Here is a 27346-nt window from a genome sequence, read left to right on the forward strand (position 1 = left end):
ACAGGCCCTTCGGCCCACCGGGTCCGTGCCGACCAGCGATCCCCGCACACTGAAGGGCCCTGTCCCACTCTCTAGACCTAATTCAGTAATCAGATAGTAGTCTGCCTTCCTGTTTTTGCTACCAAAGTGGATAACCTCACATTTATCCGCATTAAACTGCATCTGCCATGCATCTGCCCACTCCCCCAACCTGTCCAAGTCACCCTGCATTCTCATAGCATCCTCCTCACAGTTCACACTGCCACCCAGCTTTGTGTCATCTGCAAATTTGCTAATGTTACTTTGAATCCCTTCATCCAAATCATTGATGTATATTGTAAATAGCTGCGGTCCCAGCACCGAGCCTTGCGGTACCCCACTAGTCACTGCCTGCCATTCTGAAAGGGACCCGTTAATCCCTACTCTTTGTTTCCTGTCTGCTAACCACTTCTCTATCCATGTCAGCACTCTACCCCCAATCCCATGTGCCCCAACTTTGCCCACTACTCTCCTATGTGGGACCTTATCAAATGCTCCAGCACTCTGTGAAACGTCACCTATCCATGTTCTCCACAGATGCTGCCTGACCTGCTGAGTTACTCCAGCACTCTGTGAAACGTCACCTATCCATGTTCTCCACAGATGCTGCCTGACCCGCTGAGTTACTCCAGCACTCTGTGAAACGTCACCTATCCATGTTCTCCACAGATGCTGCCTGACCAGCTGAGTTACTCCAGCACTTTGTGTCTACTGTGCTTAGTTTAGTTTGGTTTAGAGATACAGCGCGGAAACAGGCCCTTCGGCCCACCGGGCCCGCGCCGACCAGCGATCCCCGCACGCTAAAGGGCCTGTCCCACTATCACGACCTAATTCACGACCTCTGACTCATACTCGCAGCAAGGTCGTCACGAGGTCGTAGCAGGCCGTGATGCTAGTCGTAGGCACTTGTGGCATCAAGTAGGTCGGGGCGTTTTTGTAGCATGATGAAAAATGTCCACGAGTAAAAAAGGTTGTGAATTAGGTTGTGAAAGTGGGACAGGCCCATAACACTATCCCGCACATGCCAGAGAAAAAAAATTTAAAAAATTGCATACCAAGCCAATTAATCTACAAACCTGCACGTCTTTGGAGTGTGTGGGGGGAAACCAAAGATCTCGGAGAAAACCCACGCAGGTCACGGGGAGAATGTACAAACTCCGGACAGACAGCGCCCGTAACCATATAACCATATAACAATTACAGCACGGAAACAGGCCATCTCGGCCCTTCTAGTCCGTGCCGAACACTCACTCTCACCTAGTCCCGTCTACCTGCACTCAGACCATGACCCTCCATTCCTTTCCCGTCCATATACCTATCCAATATATTTTTAAATTATAAAATCGAACCTGCCTCCACCACCTCCACTGGAAGCTCATTCCACACAGCTACCACTCTCTGAGTAAAGAGGTTCCCCCTCATGTTACCCCTAAACTTCTGTCCCTTAATTCTCAATTCATGTCCTCTTGTTTGAATCTTCCCTACTCTCAATGGGAAAAGCTTATCCACGTCAACTCTGTCTATCCCTCTCATCATTTTAAAGACCTCTATCAAGTCCCCCCTTAACCTTCTGCCCTCCAAAGAATAAAGACCTAACTTGTTCGACCTTTCTCTGTAACTTAGTTGCTGAAACCCAGGCAACATTCTAGTAAATCTCCTCTGTACTCGCTCTATTTTGTTGACATCTTTCCTATAATTGGGCGACCAGAATTGTACACCATACTCCAGAATTGGCCTCACCAATGCCCTGTACAATTTTAACATTACATCCCAACTTCTATACTCAATGCTCTGATTTATAAAGGCCAGCACACCAAAAGCTTTCTTACCACCCTATCTACATGAGATTCCACCTTCAGGGAACTATGCACAGTTATTCCTAGATCCCTCTGTTCAACTGCATTCCTCAATTCACTACCATTTACCATGTACGTCCTATTTTGATTTGTCCTGCCAAGATGTAGCACCTCACACTTATCAACATTGAACTCCATCTGCCATCTTTCAGCCCATTCTTCCAAATGGCCTAAATCTCTCTGTAGACTTTGAAAATCTACTTAATTATCCACAACACCACCTATCTTAGTATCATCTGCATACTTACTAATCCAATTTACCACACGTGTGATCCAGTAGTCGGGATCGAACCCGGGTCTCTGGCGCTGCAAGCGCTGTAAGGCAGCAACTCTACCGCTGCGCCACCGTGCAGTTCCTTCCTACACAGGATATGCTCGTTTCAATCCAGGCTTCCAAGACTCCAGTCATTACAAGGTCCAGATTCCAGGAACATAGTGCAGGGCAAAGTGAGATCTTTCACTTTGAACTGATGGCAATTGTTTCTCTTAATACTTATCATAGTGGGCATGAAAACAGGTTCTTAGGCCCAACTTGCCCATGCCGGCTAAGATCATAAGGCCATAAGTGATAGGAGCAGAATTAGGCCACTTAGATAGATGCCATACCTACTCTAGTCCCACCTAGTTCTTAAGCTGTTGGAGTAGAATTAGGCCATTTGGACCATCAAGTCTACTATGCCATTCAATTATGGCTGATCTATCTCTCCCTCTCAGATCCATTCTCCTGCCTTCTCCCCATAACCCCTGACACCCGTACTAATCAAGAACCTATCAATCTCCACCTTATTAATATCCATTGACTTGGCCTCTGTGGCAGTGAGTTCTACCTGCCCCTGTTTGGCCAATATTCCTCGAAACCTTTCCTATCCATGTACCTGTCCCAATGTCTTTTAAATGTTGTTATTGTCCCAGCCTCAACTACATCCTCTGGCAACTTGTTCCATACACCCACCGCTCTCTGTGTGAAAATTGCTTGTCACCACAGTGGCGCAGCGGTAGAGTTGCTGCCTCACAGCGCCGGATACCCAGATTCCATCCTGACGACGGGTGCTGTCTGTGTGGAGTTTGTACGAGATCTTCGGTTTCCTTCCACACTCCAAAGACGTACAGGTATGTAGGTTAATTGGCTTGGTAAATGTAAAAATTGTCCCTAGACTTCTCCAATTTCCGGGAGCCCTTATAGTCTCCTCCCCTTCTCAGCTCTCCCTCAGCCTTCTGGCTCCTCCTCTTCCTTTCTTCTTCCCGCCCCCCCACCCTACATCCGTCTGAAGAAGGGTTTCGGCCCGAAACGTTGCCTATTTCCTTCGCTCCACAGATGCTGCCTGACCCGCTGAGTTACTCCAGCACTCTGTGAAACGTCACCTATCCATGTTCTCCACAGATGCTGCCTGACCCGCTGAGTTACTCCAGCACTCTGTGAAACGTCACCTATCCATGTTCTCCACAGATGCTGCCTGACCCACTGAGATACTCCAGCACTCTGTGAAACGTTACCTATCCATGTTCTCCACAGATGCTGCCTGACCCACTGAGTTACTCCAGCACTCTGTGTCTACTGTGCTGTTTAGTTTAGTTTGGTTTAGAGATACAGCACGGAAAAAGACCCTTCGGCCCACTGTGTCCGCACCGACCAGCGATCCCCGCACATTAACACCATCCTACACACACTAGGGGGAATTTTCTACATTTATGCCAAGCCAATTAACCTACAAACATGCATGGGAGGTGTGGAGTGTGGGAGGAAACCGAAGATCTCGGAGAAAACCCACGCGGGTCACGGGTAGAGCGTACAAACTCCGTACAGACAGCATCAGCAGTCGAGATCGAACCTGGGTCACTGGCGCTGTGAGGCAGCAACTCTACCGCTGCGCCACCGCGCCGCCCATATGTTCTACAAAGGAGAACAGAAAAGTGGTGATGATCTGAATGCTGTTCATCCAGATGACCCCTCCCCCACTCCGCTGAACACAGCAGACAGCGGCTCCAACACAGATTACTGCCAACCCAGTAAATTAGAAAAACCTGGCTCTTTCCTGGAACTAATAAAATGCAACTGTGTGCTGTGCGATTACTAATGGCCCTGCCTCTGATGGGCCACATATTGTGGGGCTGCACAAATCTGTTTGGGACTGTTTGTGCCGTGACTCATATAAAACGAGGGAAGTAGCAACAGGGATGAGAGAGAGAGAGAGAGAGAGAGAGAGAGAGAGAGAGAGAGAGAGAGAGATGCTTCTGAGTTTAAATGTCTGTGGCAAGAGACAATAGACAATAGGTGCAGGAGTAGGCCATTCGGCCCTTCGAGCCAGCACCGCCATTCAATGTGATCATGGCTGATCATCCACAATCAGTACCCCGTTCCTGCCTTCTCCCCATATCCCCTGACTCCGCTATCTTTAAGAGCTCTCTCTTGAAAGTATCCAGAGAACCGGCCTCCACCGCCCTCTGAGTCAGAGAATTCCACAGACTCACAACTCTCTGTGAGAAAAAAGTGTTTCCTCGTCTCCGTTCTAAATGGCTTACTCCTTATTCTTCTTGTGGCCTCTCACATAGGAGTGTTATATGGTCAACACATTCTCACAGGATATCCTTGATCAAAGGATAGCCCCCTCTGTAACTCCCAGTAATCAGTCACGCCCCTCAGGGTAAAGTTGGAATCAAATCGAGCACACATTACACAGTGGCGCAGCAGTAGAGTTGCTGCCTCACAGTGCCAGGGACCCGGGTTCCATCCTGACTACGGGTGCTGTCTGTGCGGCGTTTGTACGTTTGCCCCATGACCTGCGTGGGTTTTCTCCGGGTGCTCCGGTTTCCTCCCACACTCCAAAGACATACAGGTTTGTAGGTTTAAGAAAGAACTGCAGATGCTGGAAAAAATCGAAGGTCGACAAAAATGCTGGAAGAACTCAGCGGGGTGAGGCAGCATCTATGGAGTGAAGGAATAGGTGACGTTTCGGGTCGAGACCCAAGGTCCCGAATAGATGACGTCTCGACCCAAAATGTCACCTATTCCTTCGCTCCATGGATGCTGCCTCACCCGCTGAGTTTCTCCAGCATTTTCCTTTACCTTCAGGTTTATAGGTTAATTTGATTAGTACGGGTGCAGGGGTTATGGGGAGAAGGCAGGAGAATGGGGTTGAGAGGGAAAGATAGATCAGCCATGATTGAATAGCCGAGTAGGCTTGATGGGCCGAATGGCCTAATTCTGCTCCTCTAACATATGAACATGAATTTACTTGGCTTCTGAAAACTGTCTCTAGTGTGCAGGATAAAACTAGTATATGGGTGATCGCTGGTACACAAAAATGCTGGAGAAACTCAGCGGGTGCAGCAGCATCTATGGAGCGAAGGAAATAGGCGACGTTTCGGGCCGAAACCCTTCTTCAGACTGATGGGGGGTGGGGGGGAGAAGGAAGGAAAAAGGGAGGAGGAGGAGCCCGAGGGCGGGGGGATGGGAGGAGACAGCTCGAGGGTTAAGGAAGGGGAGGAGACAGCAAGGGCTAGCAAAATTGGGAGAATTCAACGTTCATGCCATCCGGACGCAAGCAACCCAGGCGGAATATGAGGTGCTGTTCCTCCAATTTCCGGTGTTGCTCACTCTGGCAATGGAGGAGACCCAGGACAGAGAGGTCGGATTGGGAATGGGAGGGGGAGTTGAAGTGCTGAGCCACCGGGAGTTCAGGTAGGTTATTGCGGACTGAGCGGAGGTGTTCGGCGAAACGATCGCCCAACCTCCGCTTAGTCTCCCCGATGTAAATCAGCTGACATCTAGAGCAGCGGATGCAGTAGATGAGGTTGGAGGAGATACAGGTGAACCTTTGTCGCACCTGGTGATCCAGGGTGATTGCTGGTCGGCGTGGACTTATTGGGCCGAAGGGCCTGTTTCTACACTGACAGCACCCGCAGTCGGGATCGAACCGGGGTCTCCGGCGCTGCAAGGCAGCGACTTTATCGCTGCACCACCGTGCCGCCCAGTGGGGAATTCCACCTAGACATCAAAGGCAGGTAGTAATTGTAAGGTCGTGGTACCTGCATGGAGCTATAAAAAGATCATGGCACTAAAGCCTAAGGGCAGGAGTGGGAGAAGAGGCAAGCAGGCAGGATGTGTCACAAGAAGTTATTAAACACTTAACAAGTGCTGGAATGAAAGCACCGCGCTTTTACAAGGTTGCTACAGGCTGATTTCACTGGCCTTCGTCACCCCTCACAACCTTTACTTTCTTCCCCTTCTCTGCTGTTTGAGGGGGATTGAGCTCAAAGTAGATATTATAACCAAGATCTGTCCCTGAAGATGTCTGTGGCACCAAACCGGAGTTTTACCCTTCAGGCTGGGTCGATGGAAGAAGTCGTTACTTTGACTGCATCTAAAAAGCTTCTGCAGAAGAAAACCCTTCAGCTCCTTATTGGAGAGCATAAAATCATGAGGGGAATAGTCTAGTCTAGTTTGGTTTAGTTTGGATCGAAGAGAGACACAAAAAGCTGGAGTAACTCAGCGGAACTCACAGAGAGTTGTGAGTCTGTGGAATTCCCTGCCTCAGAGGGCGGTGGAGGCCGTTTCTCTGGATACTATCAAGAGAGAGCTAGATAGGGCTCTTAAAGATAGCGGAGTCAGGGGATATGGGGAGAAGGCAGGAACGGGGTACTGATTGGGGATGATCAGCCATGATCACATTGAATGGCAGTGCTGGCTCGAAGGGCCGAATGGCCTACTCCTGCACCTACTCACTTTCCTCCCACACTCCAAAGATGTACAAGTTTGTAGGTTAATTGGCTTCAATAACATTGTAAATTGTCTCTTCTGTGTGTGGGATGGTGTTCGTGTACGGAGATCGCTGGTCGGTGCGGACTCAGTGGGTCGATGGGCCTGTTTCCACGCTGTATCCCAAAACTAAACTAAGTATCGTATGATTTTCCTGGAAAGAACTGCAGATGCTGGTTTAAACTGAAGATAAACACAAAAAGCTGGAGTAACTCAGCGGGTCAGACAGCATCTCTGGAGAACAGGAATAGATGATGTTTTGGGTTGTGACAGGTCGGGTCTGAAGAACTGTCTGGACCCGTGTTTCCTCCCATATGGGGTTAGGAGGGAGAGATAGATCAGCCATGATTGAATGGTGAAGTAGACTTGATGGACCGAATGGCCTAATTCTACTCCTATCCCTTATGACCTGAAACGTCACCTATTCCTTTTCTCCAGAATTGCTGCCTGACCCGCTGAGTTACTCCAGCTTTTTGTGTCTATCTACGATTTTACTGAATTTCACGATAGAAAGACAAAAGACAATAGACAATAGGTGCAGGAGGAGGCCATTTGGCCCTTCGAGCCAGCACCGCCCATTCAATGTGATCATGGCTGATCATCCCCAATCAGTACCCCGTTCCTGCCTTCTCCCCATATCCCCTGACTCCGCTATTTTTAAGAGCCCTATCTAGATCTCTCTTGAAAGCATCCAGAGAACCGGCCTCCACCGCCCTCTGAGGCAGAGAATTCCACAGACTCACAACTCTCTGTGAGAAAAAGTGTTTCCTCGTCTCCGTTCTAAATGGCTTACGCCTTATTCTTAAACTGTGGCCCCTGGTTCTGGACTCCCCCCAACACGATATCTCGGTACATGGATTTAAAAAGTACTGTTGAAGCATTGATAAAATATATGGCACGATCATTCATACTTCTCCACAAATTTCAACGTGGCCATGGTGGTTTCCAGGGCCACTGCCTGGATCTCCGGAATGCCAGCCGCATCATAGGAGTTTCCACAGTGAGCGTACACTCCCACCAGCTCCAGCGCCTCGCTGTCTGCTATAGACTTCGCCAGGCTCAACGCAGCCGAGTCTTCAGGTCGAACCCCAGCTGGGCAAGAAGGAAATGTGTTAAGAACAGTGTTGGCGGCATCTTGGCATCATGTTCTGCACAGACATTGTGGGCCGAAGGGCCTGTTTCTGTGATGACCTGGCGCGGATACGGTGTATCTTTGTAACCAATAGTGGTTGCTATTGAGGGAGTGCAGCGTAGGTTCACAAGGTTAATTCCCGGGTTGACGGGACTGTCATACGCTGAGAGAATGGAGCAGCTGGGCTTGTACTCTGCAGTTTAGAAGGATGAGAGGGTATCTCATTGAAACATATAAGATTGTTAAGGGCTTGGACACACTAGAGGCAGGAAACATGTTCCCGATGTTGGGGGAGTCCAGAACCAGAGGCCACAGTTTAAGAATAAGGGGTAAGCCATTTAGAACGGAGACGAGGAAACACTTTTTCTCACACAGAGTTGTGAGTCTGTGGAATTCTCTGCCTCAGAGGGCGGTGGAGGCCGGCTCTCTGGATACTTTCAAGATAGGGCTCTTAAAAATAGCGGAGTCAGGGGATATGGGGAGAAGGCAGGAACGGGGTACTGATTGGGGATGATCAGCCATGATCACATTGAATGGCGGTGCTGGCTCGAAGGACCAAATGGCCTACTCCTGCACCTATTGTCTATTATCTATTATCAGCACCCTTTATGTGGCGGCTATTAGCATACCTTAGGGATGCAAGCAAAGAATTTCACTGTGACGTTACATGTGACAATAAAATATTAATTTATTCATCATTCATTCACTCACTCACTAATCTCCTCTGCCTGCACGTATTGGCTGAATATCCATGTGCCTGTCTACAAGCCTCTGTAACGCCACTATCATGTCTGCCTCCACCACCACCCCTTGGCAGCACGTTCCAGGCACCCACTACCCTCTGTGTAAAAACTTGCCCCGCACATCTCCTTTAAACTTGGCCCCTCTCTCACTTTAACGTGAAAGGCCTGGATAGAGTGGATGTGGAGAGGATGTCTCCACTAGTGGGGGAGTCTAGGACCAGAGGCCGCAGCCTCAGAAAAGGACGTTCCTTTAGGAAGGAGATGAGGAGGAATTTCTTTAGTCAGAGGGTGGTGAATCTGTGGAATTAATTGCCACAGACGGAGGCCAAGTCAATGGATATTTTTAAGGCAGACATGGGTAGATTCTTACTTAGTACGGGTGCCAGGGGTTATGGGGGGGGGGGGGGGGGAGAGAATGGGGTGAGAGGGAAAGGTAGATCAGCCATGATTGAATGTTTATAAGGTCATAGGAGAAGAATTAGGTAATTTGGCCCATCGTCTACTCCGCCATTCAACCAAGGCTGATCTATCTCTCCCTGCTAACCCCTTTCTCCTGCCTTCTCCCCTTGACACCCATACTAATCATGGCGCAGACTTGATGGGCCGAAGGGCCTAATTCTGCTCCTAGAACTTATGAAAGCCATGCCCTCTAGCCTTTGGCATTCCCACCTTGAAAAAAAAGATCCTGACTGTCTACCCTATCTATGCCTCTCATCATTTCATAGACGTCGATCACATCTCCCCTCAGTGAATAGGGTTACAGGTCAAGGCCTGGAAAATGGGATGAGTCTGGACACAACGAACTGCAGGAGCTGGGATCATGAGCAAAAAAAATCAAGTGCTAGAGGAACTCAGCGGGTCAGGCAGCATCTGTGGGGGGAATGGACAGATGACGTTTCGGGTGGGGTCCCTTCATCAGACCGAGCTTCAGTCTGGCTAGCCCACTCATAGGTAATTAACCAATTGCTGCCAGTCTTGGCTCGATTGTAATCATGTATCATCTTTCAAGCGATCACGGTGGCGCAGCGGTAGAGTTGCTGCCTTACAGCGAATGCAGCGCCGGAGACCCAGGTTCGATCCCGACTACGGGTGCTGTCTGTACGGAGTTTGTACGTTCTCCCCGTGACCTGCGTGGGTTTTCCCCCGAGAACTTCGGTTTCCTCCCACACTCCAAAGACGTGTTTGTAGGCTAATTGGCTTGGTGTAAATGTAAACTGTGTGTGTAAGATAGTGTTAGCGTGCGGGGATCGCTGGTCGGCGCGGACCCGGTGGGCCGAAGGGCCTGTTTCCGCACTATCTCTAAAAAAAAAAGCTTTTCAGTGTACCTTGGTACACGTGACAATAAACTAAACTGATTCACCTCTACCCCATTGCGGACATTGGACTTTGTCTGTGGAACTGATGCGCTACAATGCTGAGAACTATATTCTGCACTCTGTATCTTCCCCTTTGCTCTACCTATTGTACTGGAGTTTGACTTGATTGGATTATATAAACTAAACTGAACTACTGCAATTTTTCTATAAATCTATGAGGTGGACATCTGCATTTGTGTTCAGAAGTTTGTGGCAGTCTCTGTCATTAGTTAATGTACAATCCACAGACTGCACTGCCACCCCATGGCCAAACGTCACCAATTCCTTCTCTCCATAGATGCTGCCTCACCCGCTGAGTTCCTCCAGCATTCTTGCTATTGAGGGAGTGCAGCGTAGGTTCACCAGGTTAATTCCCAGGATGGCGGGACTGTCATATGTTGAGAGAATGGAGCAGCTGGGCTTGTATACGCTGGAATTTAGAGATATGAGAGGGGATCTTATTGAAACATATAAGATTATTAAGGGTTTGGACCCGCTAGAGGCAGGAAACATGTTCCCAATGCTGGGGAGTCCAGAACCAGGGGCCACAATTTAAGAATAAGGAGTAAGCCATTTAGAACGGAGACGAGAAAAACTTTTTCACACATAAAGTTGTGAGTCTGTGGAATTCTCTGCCTCAGAGGGCAGTGGAGGCTGGTTCTCTGGATGTTTTCAAGAGAGAGTTCGATAGAGTCCTTAGGGATAGCGGAGTTGGGGATATGGGGAGAAGGCAGGAACGGGGTACTGATTGTGGATGATCAGCCATGAACACATTGAATGGCGGTGCTGGCTAGAAGGGCCGAATGGCCGACTCCTGCACCTATTGTCTATTGCCTATTGTGGACCATCAAACTAAACCTCATCCCTCAGTATTCCAGAGGATAGACACAAAATGCTGGAGTAACTCAGCGGGTCAGGCAGCATCTCTGGAGAAAAGGAATGGGTGACGTTTCGGGATGAGACCCTTCTTCAGGGGAGAGGGAGACTAGAGGGATAGAAACGGTTCAGAACAAATCAGAGCCGGCACTGGTGACCAAGGAGAGGTGGAGCCCACAAAGGTCCATTGTTGGCTGTGGACGAGGTGATAATGAAGAGATACGGACAGTGAAACTAGCAGGACCACTAGGGTGGGGCTGGGACGGAGAGAGAGGGAAAGCAAGGGTTACTTGAAATTAGAGAAATCAATATTCACGACCCAAAATGTCACCTATTCCTTTTCTCCAGAGATGCTGCCTGACCGGCTGAGTTACTCCAGCATTTTGTGTCTAACTTCGGTGTAAACCAGCATCTGCAGTTGACAATAGACAATAGACAATAGACAATAGGTGCAGGAGTAGGCCATTCGGCCCTTCGAGCCAACACCGCCATTCAATGTGATCATGGCTGGTCATCCCCAATCAGTACCCCGTTCCTGCCTTCTCCCCATATCCCCTGACTCCGCTATTTTTAAGAGCCCTATCTAGCTCTCTCTTGAAAGCATCCAGAGAACCTGCCTGCACCGCCCTCTGAGGCAGAGAATTCCACAGACTCACCATTCTCTGTGAGAAAAAGTGTTTCCTCGTCTCCGTTCTAAATGGCTTACTCCTTATTCTTAAACTGTGGCCCCTGGTTCTGGACTCCCCCAACATCGGGAACATGTTTCCTGCCTCTAGCGTGTCCAAACCCTGAACAATCTTATATGTTTCAATGAGATGCCCTCTCATCCTTCTAAACTCCAGAGTGTACAAGCCCAGCCGCTCCATTCTATCAACATATGACAGTCCCGCCATCCCGGGAATTAACCTTGTAAACTCCCTCAATAGCAAGAATTCCGACACAGTATTCCAGAGGAATTTCTCTGTCCATTAGTCTGTGTCAAACGACCGATTACCACCCTCATCCCCTTCCCTACTAAGTGCTGACTAAGCAACAAAAACAAAAAATTCACAACTGCAAGTTTGCCGCATCTATTCTCATGCATGCACCACTGCCCCAATGCATCAGTGCTGATGTGTTGCGAAGCTGGAAAGAGTGCAGCGAAGATTTACGAGGATGTTGCCAGGACGCGAGAGCCTGAGCTAAAGGGAGAGGTTGAGTAGACTAGGACTTTATTCCTTGGCATGCAGGAGGATGAGGGGTGATCTTGCAGAGATGTATAAATAAGACATGAGAGGAATAGATCTGGTAGATTTAGTTTTAGTTTTAGAGATACAGTGCGGAAACAGGCCCTTCGGCCCCACTGGGTCCGCGCCGACCAGCGATCCCCGCACACTAACACTATCCTACACCCACTCGGGACAATTTTTACATTTACCAAGCCAATTAGCCTACAAACCTGTACGTCTTTGGAGTGTGGGAGGAAACCGAAGATCTCGGAGAAAACCCACGCAGGTCACGGGGAGAGCGTGCAAACTCCGTACAGACAGCACCCTTAGTCAGGATCGAACCCGGGTCCCCAGCGCTGCATTCGGTGTAAGGCAGCAACTCTACCGCTGCGCTATCTGGTAGATGCACAGAGTTTTTTACCCACAAGAGGGCAATCAAGAGCCAGAGGACATAGGTTTACGGTGAGGGGTAACTTTTTCACACAGAGGGTGGTGGGTGTATGGAACGAGCTGCTGGAGGAGGTCGTTGAGGCAGGTACTATCCACAATATTTAAACAATGTTTGAACAGCTACAGGGATATGAAAGGTTTAGAGGGATAGGGGCCAAACGCAGGCAGGTGGGACTTGTGTGGATGGGACATGTTGGTCGGCGTAGACAAGTTGGGCCAAAGGGTCTGTTACCACCGGATCACTCTATGATTCCGTGATTGGTGAAGTTGGAGGATCGATGCCATTCAAGTGTTGTGAATCTGAAGAAGGGTCTCGACCCGAAACCTTGCCTATTTCCTTCGCTCCATAGATGCTGCCTCGCCCGCATGAGTTTCTCCAGCAATTTTGTCGACCTGCATAATTCTAAAATGTTGCTGACTTGGGCTCTGGGGAGTCAGAGGTTGAGTCACCCCCAGAGATAGGCCGGCCAGAAAGATGAGCTGGCTCTGGAGAAGGTCCAGAGGAGGTTTACGAGAATAATCCCAAGAATGTGAGTGGGTTTACATATGATGAGCGTTTGACGGCTCTGGGCCTGTACTCGCTGGAGTTTAGAAGGACGGGTGGGGGTACCTCATTGAAACTTACCGAACGGTGAAAGGCCTGGATAGAGTGGATGTGGAGAGGATGTTTCCATTAGCGGGAGAGTCGAGGACCAGAGGTCACAGCCTCAGAATTAAAGGACAGGCAGGAGATGAGGAGGAATTTCTTTAATCAGAGGGTGGTGAATCTGTGGAATGCATTGCAACAGAAGGCTGTGGAGGCCTAGTCAATGGATATATTTAAGGCAGAGATAGATAGATTGTTGATTGTTACGGGTGTCAGGGGTTACGGGGAGAAGGCAGGAGAATGGGGTTAAGAAGGAAAGATAGATCAGCCATGGTTGAATGGCAGAGTAGACTTGATGGGCTGAATGGCCTAATTCTGTTCCTTTCACTTCTGAACATGAACTTTGACCATGTACATGTTTTTACTCTGATAGAAAGTGCAAATAAAGTAGCTCCTATTGGGAAATATCCTATACACGAGGTGAACTTTACAGAGGGCAATTACCCTATAAACCTGCTCACCTTATATCAATAATACGTTTACAAGTCTACATTGCAATCGCCTACTCTTGCTTCTCTTGCTGTTTTTAGTATTAGAGATACAACGTGGAAACAGGCCCTTCGGCCCATTGAGTTTGCACCAACCAACGATCATTATGTCTATGTTATCCCAGTTTTGTCTCCTACACACTAGGGGCAATTTACAGAAGCCAATTAACCTACAAACCTGCACGTCTTTGGATGTGTGGGAGGGAACTGGAGCAAACCCGGAGAAAACCCACGCAGGTCACGGGGAGAACGTACAAACTCCGTGCAGACAGCACCCGCAGTCAGGATCGAACCCGGGTCTCTGGCGACGTGAGGCAGCAACTCTACCGCTGCCCCACCGTGTGAGTGGACAGACTATTGCTGTGGCCTGTATTGTCTGCCGTCAACAGGCAAAGTAGATTGTATCCCACAACAGGCCCATAAACACAATACACATAGATAATACATAACTGACAAACATTCAACAAAGTAAAGATAAGACATAAAAAGCTGGAGTAACTCAGTGGGTCAGGCAGCAACTCTGGAGAAAAGGAAGAGGTGACATTTCGGGTCGAGGCCTTTCTTCAGATAATAAATTCAATAAATGAATGAGGCTAAATACAGATGCAACAAAACCCTTCATAAGGTCATAAGTGATAGGAGCAGAATTAGGCCATTCAGCCCCTAGTCTACTCCACCATTCAATCATGGCTGATCTATCTCTCCCTCCTAACCCCATTCTCCTGCCTTCTCCCCATAACCTCTGACACCCGCACTAATCAAGAATCTATCTATCTCTGCCTTAAAAATATCCACTGACTTGGCCTCCACAGTCTTCTGTGGCAAAGAATTCCACAGATTCACCACCCTCGGAGTAAAGAAATTCCTCCTCATCTCCTTCCTAAAGGAACGTCCTTTAATTCTGAGGCTGTGACCTCTGGTCCTAGAATCTCCCACTAGTGGAAACATCCTCTCCACATCCACTCCATCCAAGCCTTTCACTATTCGGTAAGTTTCAATGAGGTTCCCCCTCATCCTTAGGGGTTAGGAGGGAGAGATAGATCAGCCATGATTGAATGGCGGAGTCGACTTGATGGGCCGAATGGCCTAATTCTGTTCCTACCACATGAGTCCACGCTGACTATCGATCACCCTTACACACTAATTCTGTTATCCCACTTAGTTTAGTTTAGTTATCATTGTCACTGTGAAAAGCATTTTTGTTGTGTGCTGTAAGGAGTAAGCCATTTAGAACGGGGACGAGGAAACACTTTTTCTCACAGAGAGTTGTGAGTCTGTGGAATTCTCTGCCTCAGAGGCCGGTGGAGGCCGGTTCTCTGGATACTTCCAAGAGAGAGCTAGATAGGGCCCTTAAAGATAGCAGAGTCAGGGGATATGGGGAGAAGGCAGGAACGGGGTACTGATTGTGGATGATCACATTGAATGGTGGTGCTGGGTTGTCTATTACTAAACAGTCAGGGAAAAGACTATGCATGATTAAAATCAAGTCATCCACGGTGAACGGATACAGGATAAAGGTAATAATGTTCCGTGCAAAGTCCAGTAGAATTTGATCAAGGATAGTTCAAAGGTCTCCAATAACCGTCAGAACCGTCGTCTAGTTGATGATAGGATGGTTCACTGACACATCTATTCCCTCCACACTAGGGGCAATTTGATCGAGTTTGCATGTTCTCACGGTGGGATCCCTCGCCGGGGATCACCAGAGCCGACCGTCAGCCTGCGGCCTATAACATCCTGAAGCCGTGGTCTCCGGTGGGAAAGTGCCGAGTCGGGAACTCCAAGCCGCCCGCGCAGTGTGTTCGACCGTCCCGACGTCGGAGTTTCGATCGTCCCGACGAGAGGGCCTTTACATCGGACCGTAGGTAGCGGCGACTATGGAGGGTTCATGACCCCGACCACGAATGAACAAAGGAGGAGGACTGACTGAACTTTGTTGCCTTCCACCTCAGTGAAGTGTGGATGTTTGTGTTAAATCTTATTGTGTATTGTGTGTTCTTTTTAAGTGTATAGAAACATAGAAACATAGAAATTAGGTGCAGGAGTAGGCCATTCGGCCCTTCGAGCCTGCACCGCCATTCAATATGATCATGGCTGATCATCCAACTCAGTATCCCGTACCTGCCTTCTCTCCATACCCTCTGATCCCCTTAGCCACAAGGGCCACATCTAACTCCCTCTTAAATATAGCCAATGAACTGGCCTCGACTACCCTCTGTGGCAGGGAGTTCCAGAGATTCACCACTCTCTGTGTGAAAAAAGTTCTTCTCATCTCGGTTTTAAAGGATTTCCCCCTTATCCTTAAGCTGTGACCCCTTGTCCTGGACTTCCCCAACATCGGGAGCAATCTTCCTGCATCTAGCCTGTCCAACCCCTTAAGAATTTTGTAAGTTTCTATAAGATCCCCTCTCAATCTCCTAAATTCTAGAGAGTATAAACCAAGTCTATCCAGTCTTTCTTCATAAGACAGTCCTGACATCCCAGGAATCAGTCTGGTGAACCTTCTCTGCACTCCCTCTATGGCAATAATGTCCTTCCTCAGATTTGGAGACCAAAACTGTACGCAATACTCCAGGTGTGGTCTCACCAAGACCCTGTACAACTGCAGTAGAACCTCCCTGCTCCTATACTCAAATCCTTTTGCTATGAAAGCTAACATACCATTCGCTTTCTTCACTGCCTGCTGCACCTGCATGCCCACTTCATGCCCGCTGCTGGTAAATTCATTTCACTGCACCTTCGGGTGCATGTGACGAATAAATTTGATTTTGACTTTGACACGTGTGTTTTCTCCGGGTGCTCCGGTTTCCACCCACAATCCAAAGACGCGTGGGTATGTATTTTAATTGGCTTCTGTAAACTGTACATAAGTGGGTAAGAAAATGGGATAACATAGAACTAGTGTGAGAAGGAGATCGATGAGCATACAGTAGAATCATAGTCAGACACCACGGAAACAGACACTTCTGCTCACCGAGTCCACACCGACCAGCGATCGCCCACACACTGGTTCCACCTTACACACCAGGGACATTTTACAGAAGCCAATTAACCTACAAACCTGTACGCCTTTCGAGTGTGGGGAGAAACCAGTGCACCCGGAGAAAACCCACGCGGTCACAGGGAGAACGTGCAAACTCCGTATGGACAGCACCCGTAGTCAGGATTGAACCCGGGTCACTGGTGCTGTGAGGCAGCGACTATACTGGGGGGGGGCCCACTGTGATGGCGCTGAAGGGGTCAAAGGTTAGGGGGTGAAGGCAGGGGAAAGGGAAAGGTGGATCAGCCATCATTGAATGACGGAGTAGACTTGAAGGACCGAATGGACTAATTTAGTTCCTCTGATTTATGATTATTAATCTACCATGGACTCGGTGGGCTGAAGGGCCTGTCTCTATGCTGTAGCACTAAACAAGCTAAGTTTGTGCAGCATGGTGGCGCAGCGGTACAGTCGCTGCCACACAGCGCTCACAGCGCTGGAGACCCGGGTTCGATCCTGGCTACAGGTGCTGTCTCTATGTTCTCCCCGTGACCCGCGTGGGATTTCTCCGAGATCTCCGGTTTCCTCCCACACTCCAAAGACGTACAGGTTTGTAGGTTCATTGGCTTGGTATAAATGTAAACATTGACCCCGGCGTGTGTAGGATGGCGTCAATGTGCGGGGGGATCGCTGGTCGGCACCGACTCGGTGGGCCGAAGGGCCTGTTTTTCCGCGCTGTATCGCTAAACAAAACTAAACCAAGTGAAGGTAAACACCTCGTCCGTTGTTGCAGTCCAGCTTCAACCACACCAGCCACGACTTGCCGCCGCTCAGCCGCATCTTCTCCAGCTCCGTCACCGCCACTGCGCTGTCCAGCAGCACCTGGAACCGGTCCAGGCGCTCGGCCAGCTCCGCGCAGGCCGCCACCTTGTCCCTGGGCAGCGGGAAGGCGTACAGGATGTCGTCAAAGCCACAGTCCGCGTAGAAGCGAGCTTCGGCCAGCGTGGACACGGCGATGCGGCGCCTACAACCGCCCGTCATGATGTCCGCGCACTCCCTGCAATCAGAGGCGCACAGCGTTACTTTAGTACCGCTCGGTTCAGTTGAGAGATATAGCGCGGAAACAGGCCCTTCGACCCACCCAGTCCCCGCCGACCGTCGATCCCCGCACATTAACACTACCCTACACCCACTAGGGACAATTTAGACTGATAGCAAGCATACAAAACCCATGCCAATTGGAGAAAACCCACGCAGGTCACGGGGAGAACGTGCAAACTCCGCACAGACAGCACCTGTAGTCAGGATCGAACCTGGGTCTCCGGCGCTGCAAGCGCTGTAAGGCAGCAACTGCACCGACTGCTGTGTCACCGTGCCGCCCTGGGAGAAGTGGGACAGACCTGGATTGTTATCAATAGACAATAGACAATAGACAATAGGTGCAGGAGTAGGACATTCGGCACTTCGAGCCAGCACCGCCATTCAATGTGATCATAATAATAATAATAATAAATTTTATTTAATGGGCGCCTTTCAGACATCTCAAGGACACCTTACATAGTAATCGGAATAACATATAATCGGAATATAACAAGTAATAAAGACATCACAGAGACACAAATTAAAAACAGAATTCAATCCAAAAACAGAAAATCAAAAACACAGTGTGAAGATTATCATGGTTGATAATCCCCAATCAGTACCCTGTTCCACCGCCCTCTGAGGCAGAGAATTCCACACACTCACCACTCTCTGTAAGAAAAAGTGTTTCCTCATCTCCGTTCTAAATGGCTTGCTCCTTATTCTTAAACTGTGGCCCCTAGTTCTGGACTCCCCCAACATCGGGAACATGTTTCCTGCCTCTAGCATGTCCAAACCCTTAACAATCTTATATGTTTCAATGTGATCCCCTCTCATCCTTCTAAAGTCCAGAGTGTACAAGCCCAGCCGCTCCATTCTCTCAGCATATGACATTCCCACCATCCCGGGAATTAACCTTGTAAACCTACGCTGCACTCCCTCAATAGCAAGAATGTCCTTCCTCAAATTAGGGGACCAAAACTGCACACAATACTGCAGGTGTGGTCTCACTGGGGCTCTGTACAACTGCAGAAGGACCACTTTGCTCCTATATTCGATTCCTCTTGTTATGAAGGCCAACATGCTATTCGCTTTCTTCACTGCCTGCTGTACCCGCATGCTTACTTTCATAGACTGATGAACAAGGATCCCGTTGTACTTCCCCTTTTCCCAACTTGACGCCATTTAGATAGTAATCTGCCTTCCTGTTTTTGCTACTATTTTCTCACCTCTCCCCCTTCACGCCCAAAAGAAAACCTCTGTGAACGAACATTTGGTCCCCTGTTCTGATAGTCCTTTATATGATTGTGCTACAAATGTTGCTTCATAATACTCTGGTATTGTCCCTTGAGATGCCTTATTTCATTTAACGCACCGTGCAAATTCAGATTATTTCCAGTTAAGAGTCATAAATGCTTTCTACTATTGTGTTTGGTTTAGTTTAGTTTATTGTCACATGTACCGAGGTACAGTGAAAAGCTTTTGTTGCGTGCTATCCAGTCAGCGGAAAGACAATGCATGATTACAATCAAGCCACATTCACAGAGTACAGATACATGATAACAGCTTTTAGTGCAAAGTAAAGCCAGTAAAGTCCGATCAAAGATAGTCCGAGGGTCACCAATCAGGTAGATAGTAGTTCAGGACCGCTCTCTGGTTGTGGTAGGATGATTCAGTTGCCTGATAACAGCTGGGAAGAAACAGTTCCTGAATCTGGGGGTGTGCGTTTTCACACTTCTGTACCTTCTGCCTGATGGGAGAGGGGAGAAGAGGGAGTGGCCAGGGTGCGACTGGTCCTTGATGATGCTGCTGGCCTTGCCGAGGCAGCGTGAGGTGTAGATGGAGTCAGTGGAAGGGAGGTTGGTTTGTGCGATGGTCTGGGCTGCGTCCACAATTCACTGCAATTCACACCAGAGCGTGATGACTCTTTGCACGCCGGTCCCAGAATAGGATCTGCTGACATCCATTACAATTTAAACGTAGGAAGATTGTTCCCGATGTTGGGGAAGTTCTATATCTCCCTTAGTTCTAAGACTGGATAGACTCGGCTTGTACACGCTAGAATTTAGACGATTGAGGGGGGATATTATAGAGACTTACAGAATTCTTAAGAGGTTGGACAGGCTAGATGCAGGAAGGTTATTCCCGATGTTGGGGAAGTCCAGGACAAGGGGTCACAGTTTAAGGATAAGGGGGAAATCTTTTAGGACCGAGATGAGGAAAACATTTTTCACACAGAGAGTGGTGAATCTCTGGAATTCTCTGCCACAGAAGGTAGTTGAGGCCAGTTCATTGGCTATATTTAAGAGGGAGTTAGATGTGGCCCTTGTGGCTAAAGGGATCAGGGGGTATGGAGAGAAGGCAGGTACAGGATACTGAGTTGGATGATCAGCCATGATCATATTGAATGGCGGTGCAGGCTCGAACGGCCTACTCCTGCACCTATTTTCTATGTTTCTATGTATGTAACCCTGAAGCAGATCTTGACATACACAGACCTTCCCTTCACAGCCAGCACAGGACTATGAATTATGACCCCACCAAAACGCAAAGTGTTGGAGTAACTCAGCGGGTCAGGCAGCATCTCTGGAGGGAATGGACAGGTGATGTTTCTGGAACATCACCTACCGATGTTCTCCAGAGATGCTGCCTGACCCGCTGAGTTACTCCAGCACTCTGTGAAACGTCACCTATCCATGTTCTCCAGAGATGCTGCCTGACCCGCTGAGTTACTCCGGCACTCTGTGTCTGCCTTTGGTATAAACCAGCATTTGCAGTTCTTTGTTTCTATAAACTATGTGATGTTTTGGGTAGGGACCACGCTTAAATCTCAACCTCCAGCTCCCTGTATCTCTAGCTTCTTCATATCGGCCGTTCCATCACCCCTGTTTGAAGAAGGGTCTCGACCCAAATCGTCGCCCATTCCTTCTCTCCAGAGACGTTGACTGTCCCAATGAGTTATTCCAGCACTCTGTGTCCATCACCCCTGTCGTTTAAGAAGGAACTGCAGATGCTGGAAAAATCGTAGGTAGATAAAAATGCTGGAGAAACTCAGCGGGTGAGGCAGCATCTATGGAGCGAAGGAATAGGTGACGTTTCGGGTCGAGACCCGAAACGTCACCTATTCCTTCACTCCATAGATGCTGCCTCACCCGCTGAGTTTCTCCAGCGTTTTTATCTACCCCTGTCGTTTAGTTCAGTTTAGTTTAGAGACCTCGCAGAAACAGGCCCTTCAGCCCAACAAGCTCGCACCGATCAGCGATCACCCCGTACATTAACACTATCCTGCACACTAGGAACAATTTCCTTTTATTCTTTACCAAGCCAATTAACTTACAAACCCGGAAATCTTTGGAGTGTGGGAGGAAACTGGAGCACCTGGCGAAAACCCACGTAGGTCACGGGGAGAATGTACAAACTCTGTACAGACAGCAGCCGCAGTCTGGATCGAACCCAGGTCTCTGGCGCTGTCAGAAACATAGACAATAGGTGCAGGAGTAGGCCATTCGGCCCTTCGAGCCAGCACCGTCTTTCAATATGATCATGGTTGAAATCTAAAATCAGTACCCCGTTCTGGCTTTTTCCCCATATCCCTTGATTCCCTTGGGCCTAAGAGCTAAATCTAACCCTCTCTTGAAAACATCCAGTGAATTGGCCTCCACTGCCTTCTGTGGCAGAGAATTCCACAGATTCACAACTCTCTGGGTGAAAAAGCTTTTCCTCATCTCTGTCCTAAATGGGCCTGCCCCCTTATTCTTAAACTGTGACCCCTGGTTCTGGACTCTCCCCAACATGGGGAACATTTTTCCTGCATCTACCCTGTCCAATCCTCTAAGAATTTTATATGTTTCTATAGGATCCCCACTTATCCTTGTGAATCCCAGCGACTGTACCCGCTGTGTCTATCTCTGACCTACAAAGCACATATCACTAAGCTTAGAGGTAACCTGAGTCTGAAGAAAGGTCTCGACCCGAAACGTCACCTATTCCTTCGCTCCATAGATGCTGCCTCACAAGCTGAGTTTCTCCAGCATGTTTGTCTACCTAAGCTTAAAGGAAAAGTCAGTTGCAGAAATGCTCTTCTTAGTAAGCAGAGTAGGTATGTTGCAAAACTTACCTTCAGCGGCGCTGCAGTTCTGCCGCTGCCCGTGCGCGCGACTGGCACCTTTGAGAGGGGGGCGGGTTTAAAACGCGATTTTCTCTAGGCTGTTGAAATTGATGTTGTTCAGCCTACTTAGTTGTTGACGAAAAATCCCTGCGAAATCCGTTCGCTGCAGGTATTTTTAAACTAAATTGGGTTATTTAATTGTTAGAGTAGATTAAAAATCATCCTCTAAAGCCGCGAACCCCGACAACGGGACGGATCTCATGTAGGGGACAAGGCAAGGTAGGTTGTTTATTTTTACATTAAAAAGGGATTCTTAAGATCCCTTTATACAAAATGTTATGTTGCGAGTAGCTGACTTGGGGGCCCATTCAATCCCGCACTGTTTTTCATGCCATATGGGCTTCAAATTCACCGCAATGGCAGCGTTCCAAACCAGCGCGTTCCACAAAATCCCACTTGCTGATTTAAATGGCCATTAATTTACAGCATTTGAACACTAAATCCCTTCCATTTGGCCTATAAATTAATGTCAATGAGATTTAAAAATCATGTTTTATTATGAATTCTTGTGTGAATGTTCTTTGGACACTTAGGCTATTTAAAAATGTTAATCTTTCCTTAAGAAATGGATAGATGTTTAGATCTAGTAATTGAATTTTGGAATTAGCTACAATTGGGTAACTAACTAATATGCTTTAATTTCAGGTCATCCAAGTAAGATTGTTTCATATTTGTTTCAGAATGCTTCAATCTATAATAACTGAAAATTTCTTTCAGTTCCCTTAATTTTTAATAAAGTTATGGCCATTTCACTGTCCTTGATCACAGCTTTTGTGTTAAGTCAATGGAAAATCAATAGGGAACAAGATGCTAATTTCCGAGTATGAAAATGGCCATAACTTTTTTTAATACTGAAGATATGAAAGTGAATTAGGTGTCAAATTAAACTTCTTTTTATGCTTTATCTGATGGGATAAATTGCAGACCTGATTTTTTAAATCTCAATTTTTTTTGTAACATTGCTAAGCAGAGTACCTCAAAATGGGGAGCAAATTCTACAACCATTTGATCAACAGCTCTGGCTCTCTGCGTCTCCGCTGCTGAGTGTGCCTACGCAGTATTGCAGCGCTCAGCTCATGCAAGGATGATTCATCCTGTGCTAAACACAAGCCGACCAAGACTGACAACCTCTACCTACTCTCTGGCAAGAGGTGCAGCTAGTCAAAAAGAACGCCTCAGACAATGAGGATGAATCGAATATAGGAGCAAAGAGGTCCTTCTGCAGAATCGAATATAGGAGCAAAGAGGTCCTTCTGCAGAATCGAATATAGGAGCAGAGGTCCTTCTGCAGAATCGAATATAGGAGCAAAGAGGTCCTTCTGCAGTTGTACGGAGCCCTAGTGAGACCACACCTGGAGTATTGTGTGCAGTTTTGGTCCCCTAATTTGAGGAAGGACATTCTTGCTATTGAGGGAGTGCAGCGTAGGTTTACAAGGTTAATTCCCGGGATGGCGGGACTGTCATACGCTGAGAGAATGGAGTGGCTTGTACACTCTGGAGTTTAGAAGGATGAGAGGGAATCTCATTGAAGCATATAAGATTGTTAAGGGCTTGGACACACTAGAGGCAGGAAACATGTTCCCGATGTTGGGGGAGTCCAGAACCAGGGGCCACAGTTTTAAAATAAGGAGTAAGCCATTTAGAATGGAGACGAGGAAACACTTTTTCGCACAGACAGCTGTGAGTCTGTGGAATTCTCTGCCTCAGAGGGCGGTGGAGGCAGGTTCTCTGGATACTTTCAAGAGAGAGCTAGATAGGGCTCTTAAAGATAGCACAGTCAGGGGATATGGGGAGAAGGCAGGAACGGGGTACTGATTGTGGATGATCAGCCATGATCACATTGAATGGCGGTGCTGGCTCAAAGGGCCAAATGGCCTACTCCTGCACCTATTGTCTATTGTCTATTGATGAAAGACGCCCCCTACATGACCACCCTTTGCTACCTCAGTGTTTCCCCTGGACTGCAGGGCATCGTCCAGAAGTCTCAGACTCTGGGAAGAGAGACTAGAGAGATCACCGGAAGACATTCACGTTAATGCTCAGTTCACATTAACCAACCTGATCTCCCGGTGGCTCAGCACTTCAACTCCCCCTCCCATTCACAATACGACCTTTCTGTCCTGGGCCTCCTCCATGGCCAGAGTGAGGCCAACCGTAAATTGGAGGAGCAGCAACTCATATTTCGCTTGGGCAGTTTACACCCCAGCGGTATGAACATTGACTTCTCCAATTTCAGGTAGTCCCTGCTTTCTCCCCTTCCCAGCCTACTGTCTCCGCCTCTTCCTTTCTTTTTACCGCCCCCCCCAACATCATTCTGAAGAAGGGTCTCGACCCGAAACGCCACCTATTCATTCGCTCCGTAGATGCTGCTGCACCCGCTGAGTTTCTCCAACATTTTTGTCTATTTTTCCAGCATCTGCAGTTCCTTCTTAAACACCTCCTGAGCTGCGACACGCTGCATGACACATGTGCACTGTAAAGGACCTTGCAGAGGCCAACCACGTGGCACTGAAAGTTGCACGCTCTTCACAAACAGTCCTGAGACGACACCTAACAACAATCCCTGCTGCTCCACCGCGCCGCCCCCGGTACTTACACCGTTTTGTGGGTCTTCATGTGCGGCCGGAGTTGGACGCCCAGGGCCTGGCTGCGCTCGAGCATTTTCCTGGCGTTACGTTCAACCTTCCGGATATCAACCGTGAACGCAGGCGTGAGGAGTTGCTGGACCGTTGCTACGGAAACCATGGTCTCCTTCCAACCCTCAAGACAAAGGCACAAGGCTTGATCAACATTCGATGATTCTCGACCGTTATTCCTCATAGAAACATAGAAAATAGTTGCAGGAGGAGGCCATTCGGCCCTTCGAGCCAGCACCGCCATTCATTGTGATCATGGCTGATCGTCCCCTATCAATAACCCGTGCCTGCCTTCTCCCCGTATCCCTTGACTCTACTAGCCCTTGGAGCTCTATCTAACTCTCTTAAATCCATCCAGTCACTTGGCCTCCACTGCCCTCTGTGGCAGGGAATTCCACAAATTCACAACTCTTTGGGTGAAAAAGTTTTTTCTCACCTCAGTCTTAAATAACCTCCCCTTTACTCTAAGACTGTGGCCCCTGGTTCTGGACTCGCCTCCTCCTCATTTAACTGTTCTTGTTCTCAGTCAGTTGATTTCTACAAACTATCTGGGCCTACCTGATCATCCCGGTTGCCAAACACTTTAATTCCCCCCTCCCACTCCCATTCCCACACTGACCTTTCTGTCCTGGGCCTCCTCCATTGTCAGAGTGAGGCCCAGCGTATATTGGAGGAACAGCACCTCATATTTCGCTTGGGCAGCTTACACCCCAGCGGTATGAACATTGACTTCTCTAACTTCGAGTAACCCTTGCATTCCCTCTCCCTCCATCCCTCCACCGCCCCAAGTCGTACCAGCTTCAAAGTTGTCTTGTTGAGTCTCATTGTCTGTAACTCGTTTTCACCCAGCACACAGCTAACAATGGCCCATTTCCTTTCTCATCGTTACTTTTTTGCATATCTTTCATTCATTTGTCCTGCATCTCTCTACATCACCGTCTATATCTCTCGTTTCCCTCTCCCCCGACACTCAGTCTGAAGAAGGGTCTCTTGCTATTGAGGGAGTGCAGCGTAGGTTTACAAGGTTAATTCCCGGGATGGCGGGACTGTCATATGCTGAGAGGATGGAGCGGCTGGGCTTGTACACTCTGGAGTTTAGAAGGATGAGAGGGCATCTCATTGAAACATATAAGATTGTTAAGGGTTTGGACACGCTAGAGGCAGGAAACATGTTCCCGATGTTGGGGGAGTCCAGAACCAGGGGCCACAGTTTAAGAATAAGGAGTAAGCCATTTAGAACGGAGATGAGGAAACACTTTTTCTCACAGAGAGTGGTGAGTCTGTGGAATTCTCTGCCTCAGAGGCCGGTTCTCTGGATACTTTCAAGAGAGAGGTAGATAGGACTCTTAAAAATAGCGGAGTCAGGGGATACGGGGAGAAGGCAGGAACGGGGTACTGATTGGGGATGATCAGCCATGATCACATTGAATGGCGGTGCTGGCTCGAAGGGGCAAATGGCCTACTCCTGCACCTATTGTCTATTGACTATTGACCCGAAACGTCACCTATTCCTTCTCTCCAGAGTTGCCGCCCGTCCCGTTGAGTTACTACAGCTTTCTGTGTCTATCTTCGGTTTAATATAATCTTTGGTTTAAACCAGCATCTGCAGTTCCTTCCTGCACAATTACTTTACGATGTTTTTATTGATGTACCAAGGCCATTGTGATTTCAGATTATATCTACAGGTGCAGCCACTTTCTAGGAATGAGTGTACCTGCGCTCCTAGATCCCACTGTTCCACAACACTCCCCAGGGCCCTGCCATCCCGCACAGTGCGGGAAACGCTACCTCACACTTTACCCACGCACTCCGTCAAGCACTTCATGAAGCATCTGTGGAAGAATCGATAGTTTTCATACTTGAGCGCCCAGGAGCGGAAAAGACTACAAAAAGTAGTAAACACTGCCCAGTCCATCATCGGCTCTGACCTCTCTACCATCGAGGGGATCTATCGCAGTTGCTGCCTCAAAAAGGCTGGCAGCATCATCAAGGACCCACACCATCCTGGCCACACACTCATCTCCCCGCTACCTTCAGGTAGAAGGTACAGGAGCCTGAAGGCTGCAACGTCCAGGTTCAGGAATAGCTACTTCCCCACAGCCATCAGGCTATTAAACTCAACTCAAACAAATCTCTGAACATTAATAGCCCATTATCTGTTTAATTGCACTTTATCTGCTTATTTATTGATGTGTGTATATATTTCTATAATGGTATATGGACACACTGATCTGTTCTGTATTCATGCCTTCTATATTCCGTGTGCTGAAGCAAAGCAAGAATTTCATTGTCCTATCTGGGACACATGACAATAAATTCTCTTGACTTGACTTGATCTTTCACCCATTTGTTCTAAATCTCTCTACATCACCATCTATATCTCTCGTTTCCCTCTCCCCTGACTCTCAGTCTGAAGAAGTGTCTCGCCCCGAAACGTCACCCATTCCTTCTCTCCAGAGATGCCGCCCGTCCCGCTGAGTTACTCCAGCTTTCTGTGCCTATCTTCGGTTTAAACCAGCACCTGCAGTTCCCTCCTGCACAATTTATTTATGATGCTTTTATTGATGTATAAAGGCCGCTGTGATTTCAGATTATATCTACAGATGAGGACACTTTCTAGGAACTGTGTACCTGCGCTCCTAGATCCCTCGCTCTGCATCACCTGTATCCACCTATCACTTGCCAGTCTTTGTCCCTCCCCCCAGAGGAGCAGAATTAGGCCATTCGGCCCATCGAGTCTACTCTGCCATTCAATCATGGCTGATCTATCTCTCCCTCCTAACCCCATTCTCCTGCCTTCACCCCGTAACCCCTGACCCCTTGTTAAGGGTTTGGACGCACGAGAGGCAGGAAACATGTTCCCGATGTTGGGGGAGTCCAGAACCAGGGGCCACAGTTTAAGAATAAGGAGTAAGCCATTAGAACGGAGACGAGGAAACACTCACAGAGAGTGG

At 48.3% G+C, this 27346-nt stretch overlaps 1 protein-coding gene across 1 annotated transcript in view; it reads right to left on the reverse strand.

Moving 5' to 3' along the window:
* The window catches only part of LOC116972519 (D-threo-3-hydroxyaspartate dehydratase-like), a 37465-nt gene that overhangs the window by 8107 nt on the left and 2012 nt on the right, over positions 1-27346 (reverse strand). The window contains exons 2-4 of the mRNA XM_033020300.1: positions 24353-24516; positions 17285-17565; positions 7542-7722 (exon numbers count right to left, since the gene is read on the reverse strand). Of these exons, the coding sequence (XP_032876191.1) occupies positions 7542-7722; positions 17285-17565; positions 24353-24501 (611 nt within the window). The 5' untranslated portion in view covers positions 24502-24516. The remainder of the gene's footprint in view (positions 1-7541; positions 7723-17284; positions 17566-24352; positions 24517-27346) is intronic.

The sequence above is a fragment of the Amblyraja radiata genome, chromosome 4, assembly GCF_010909765.2.
Source record: "Amblyraja radiata isolate CabotCenter1 chromosome 4, sAmbRad1.1.pri, whole genome shotgun sequence".
Classification (NCBI taxonomy): domain Eukaryota; kingdom Metazoa; phylum Chordata; class Chondrichthyes; order Rajiformes; family Rajidae; genus Amblyraja; species Amblyraja radiata.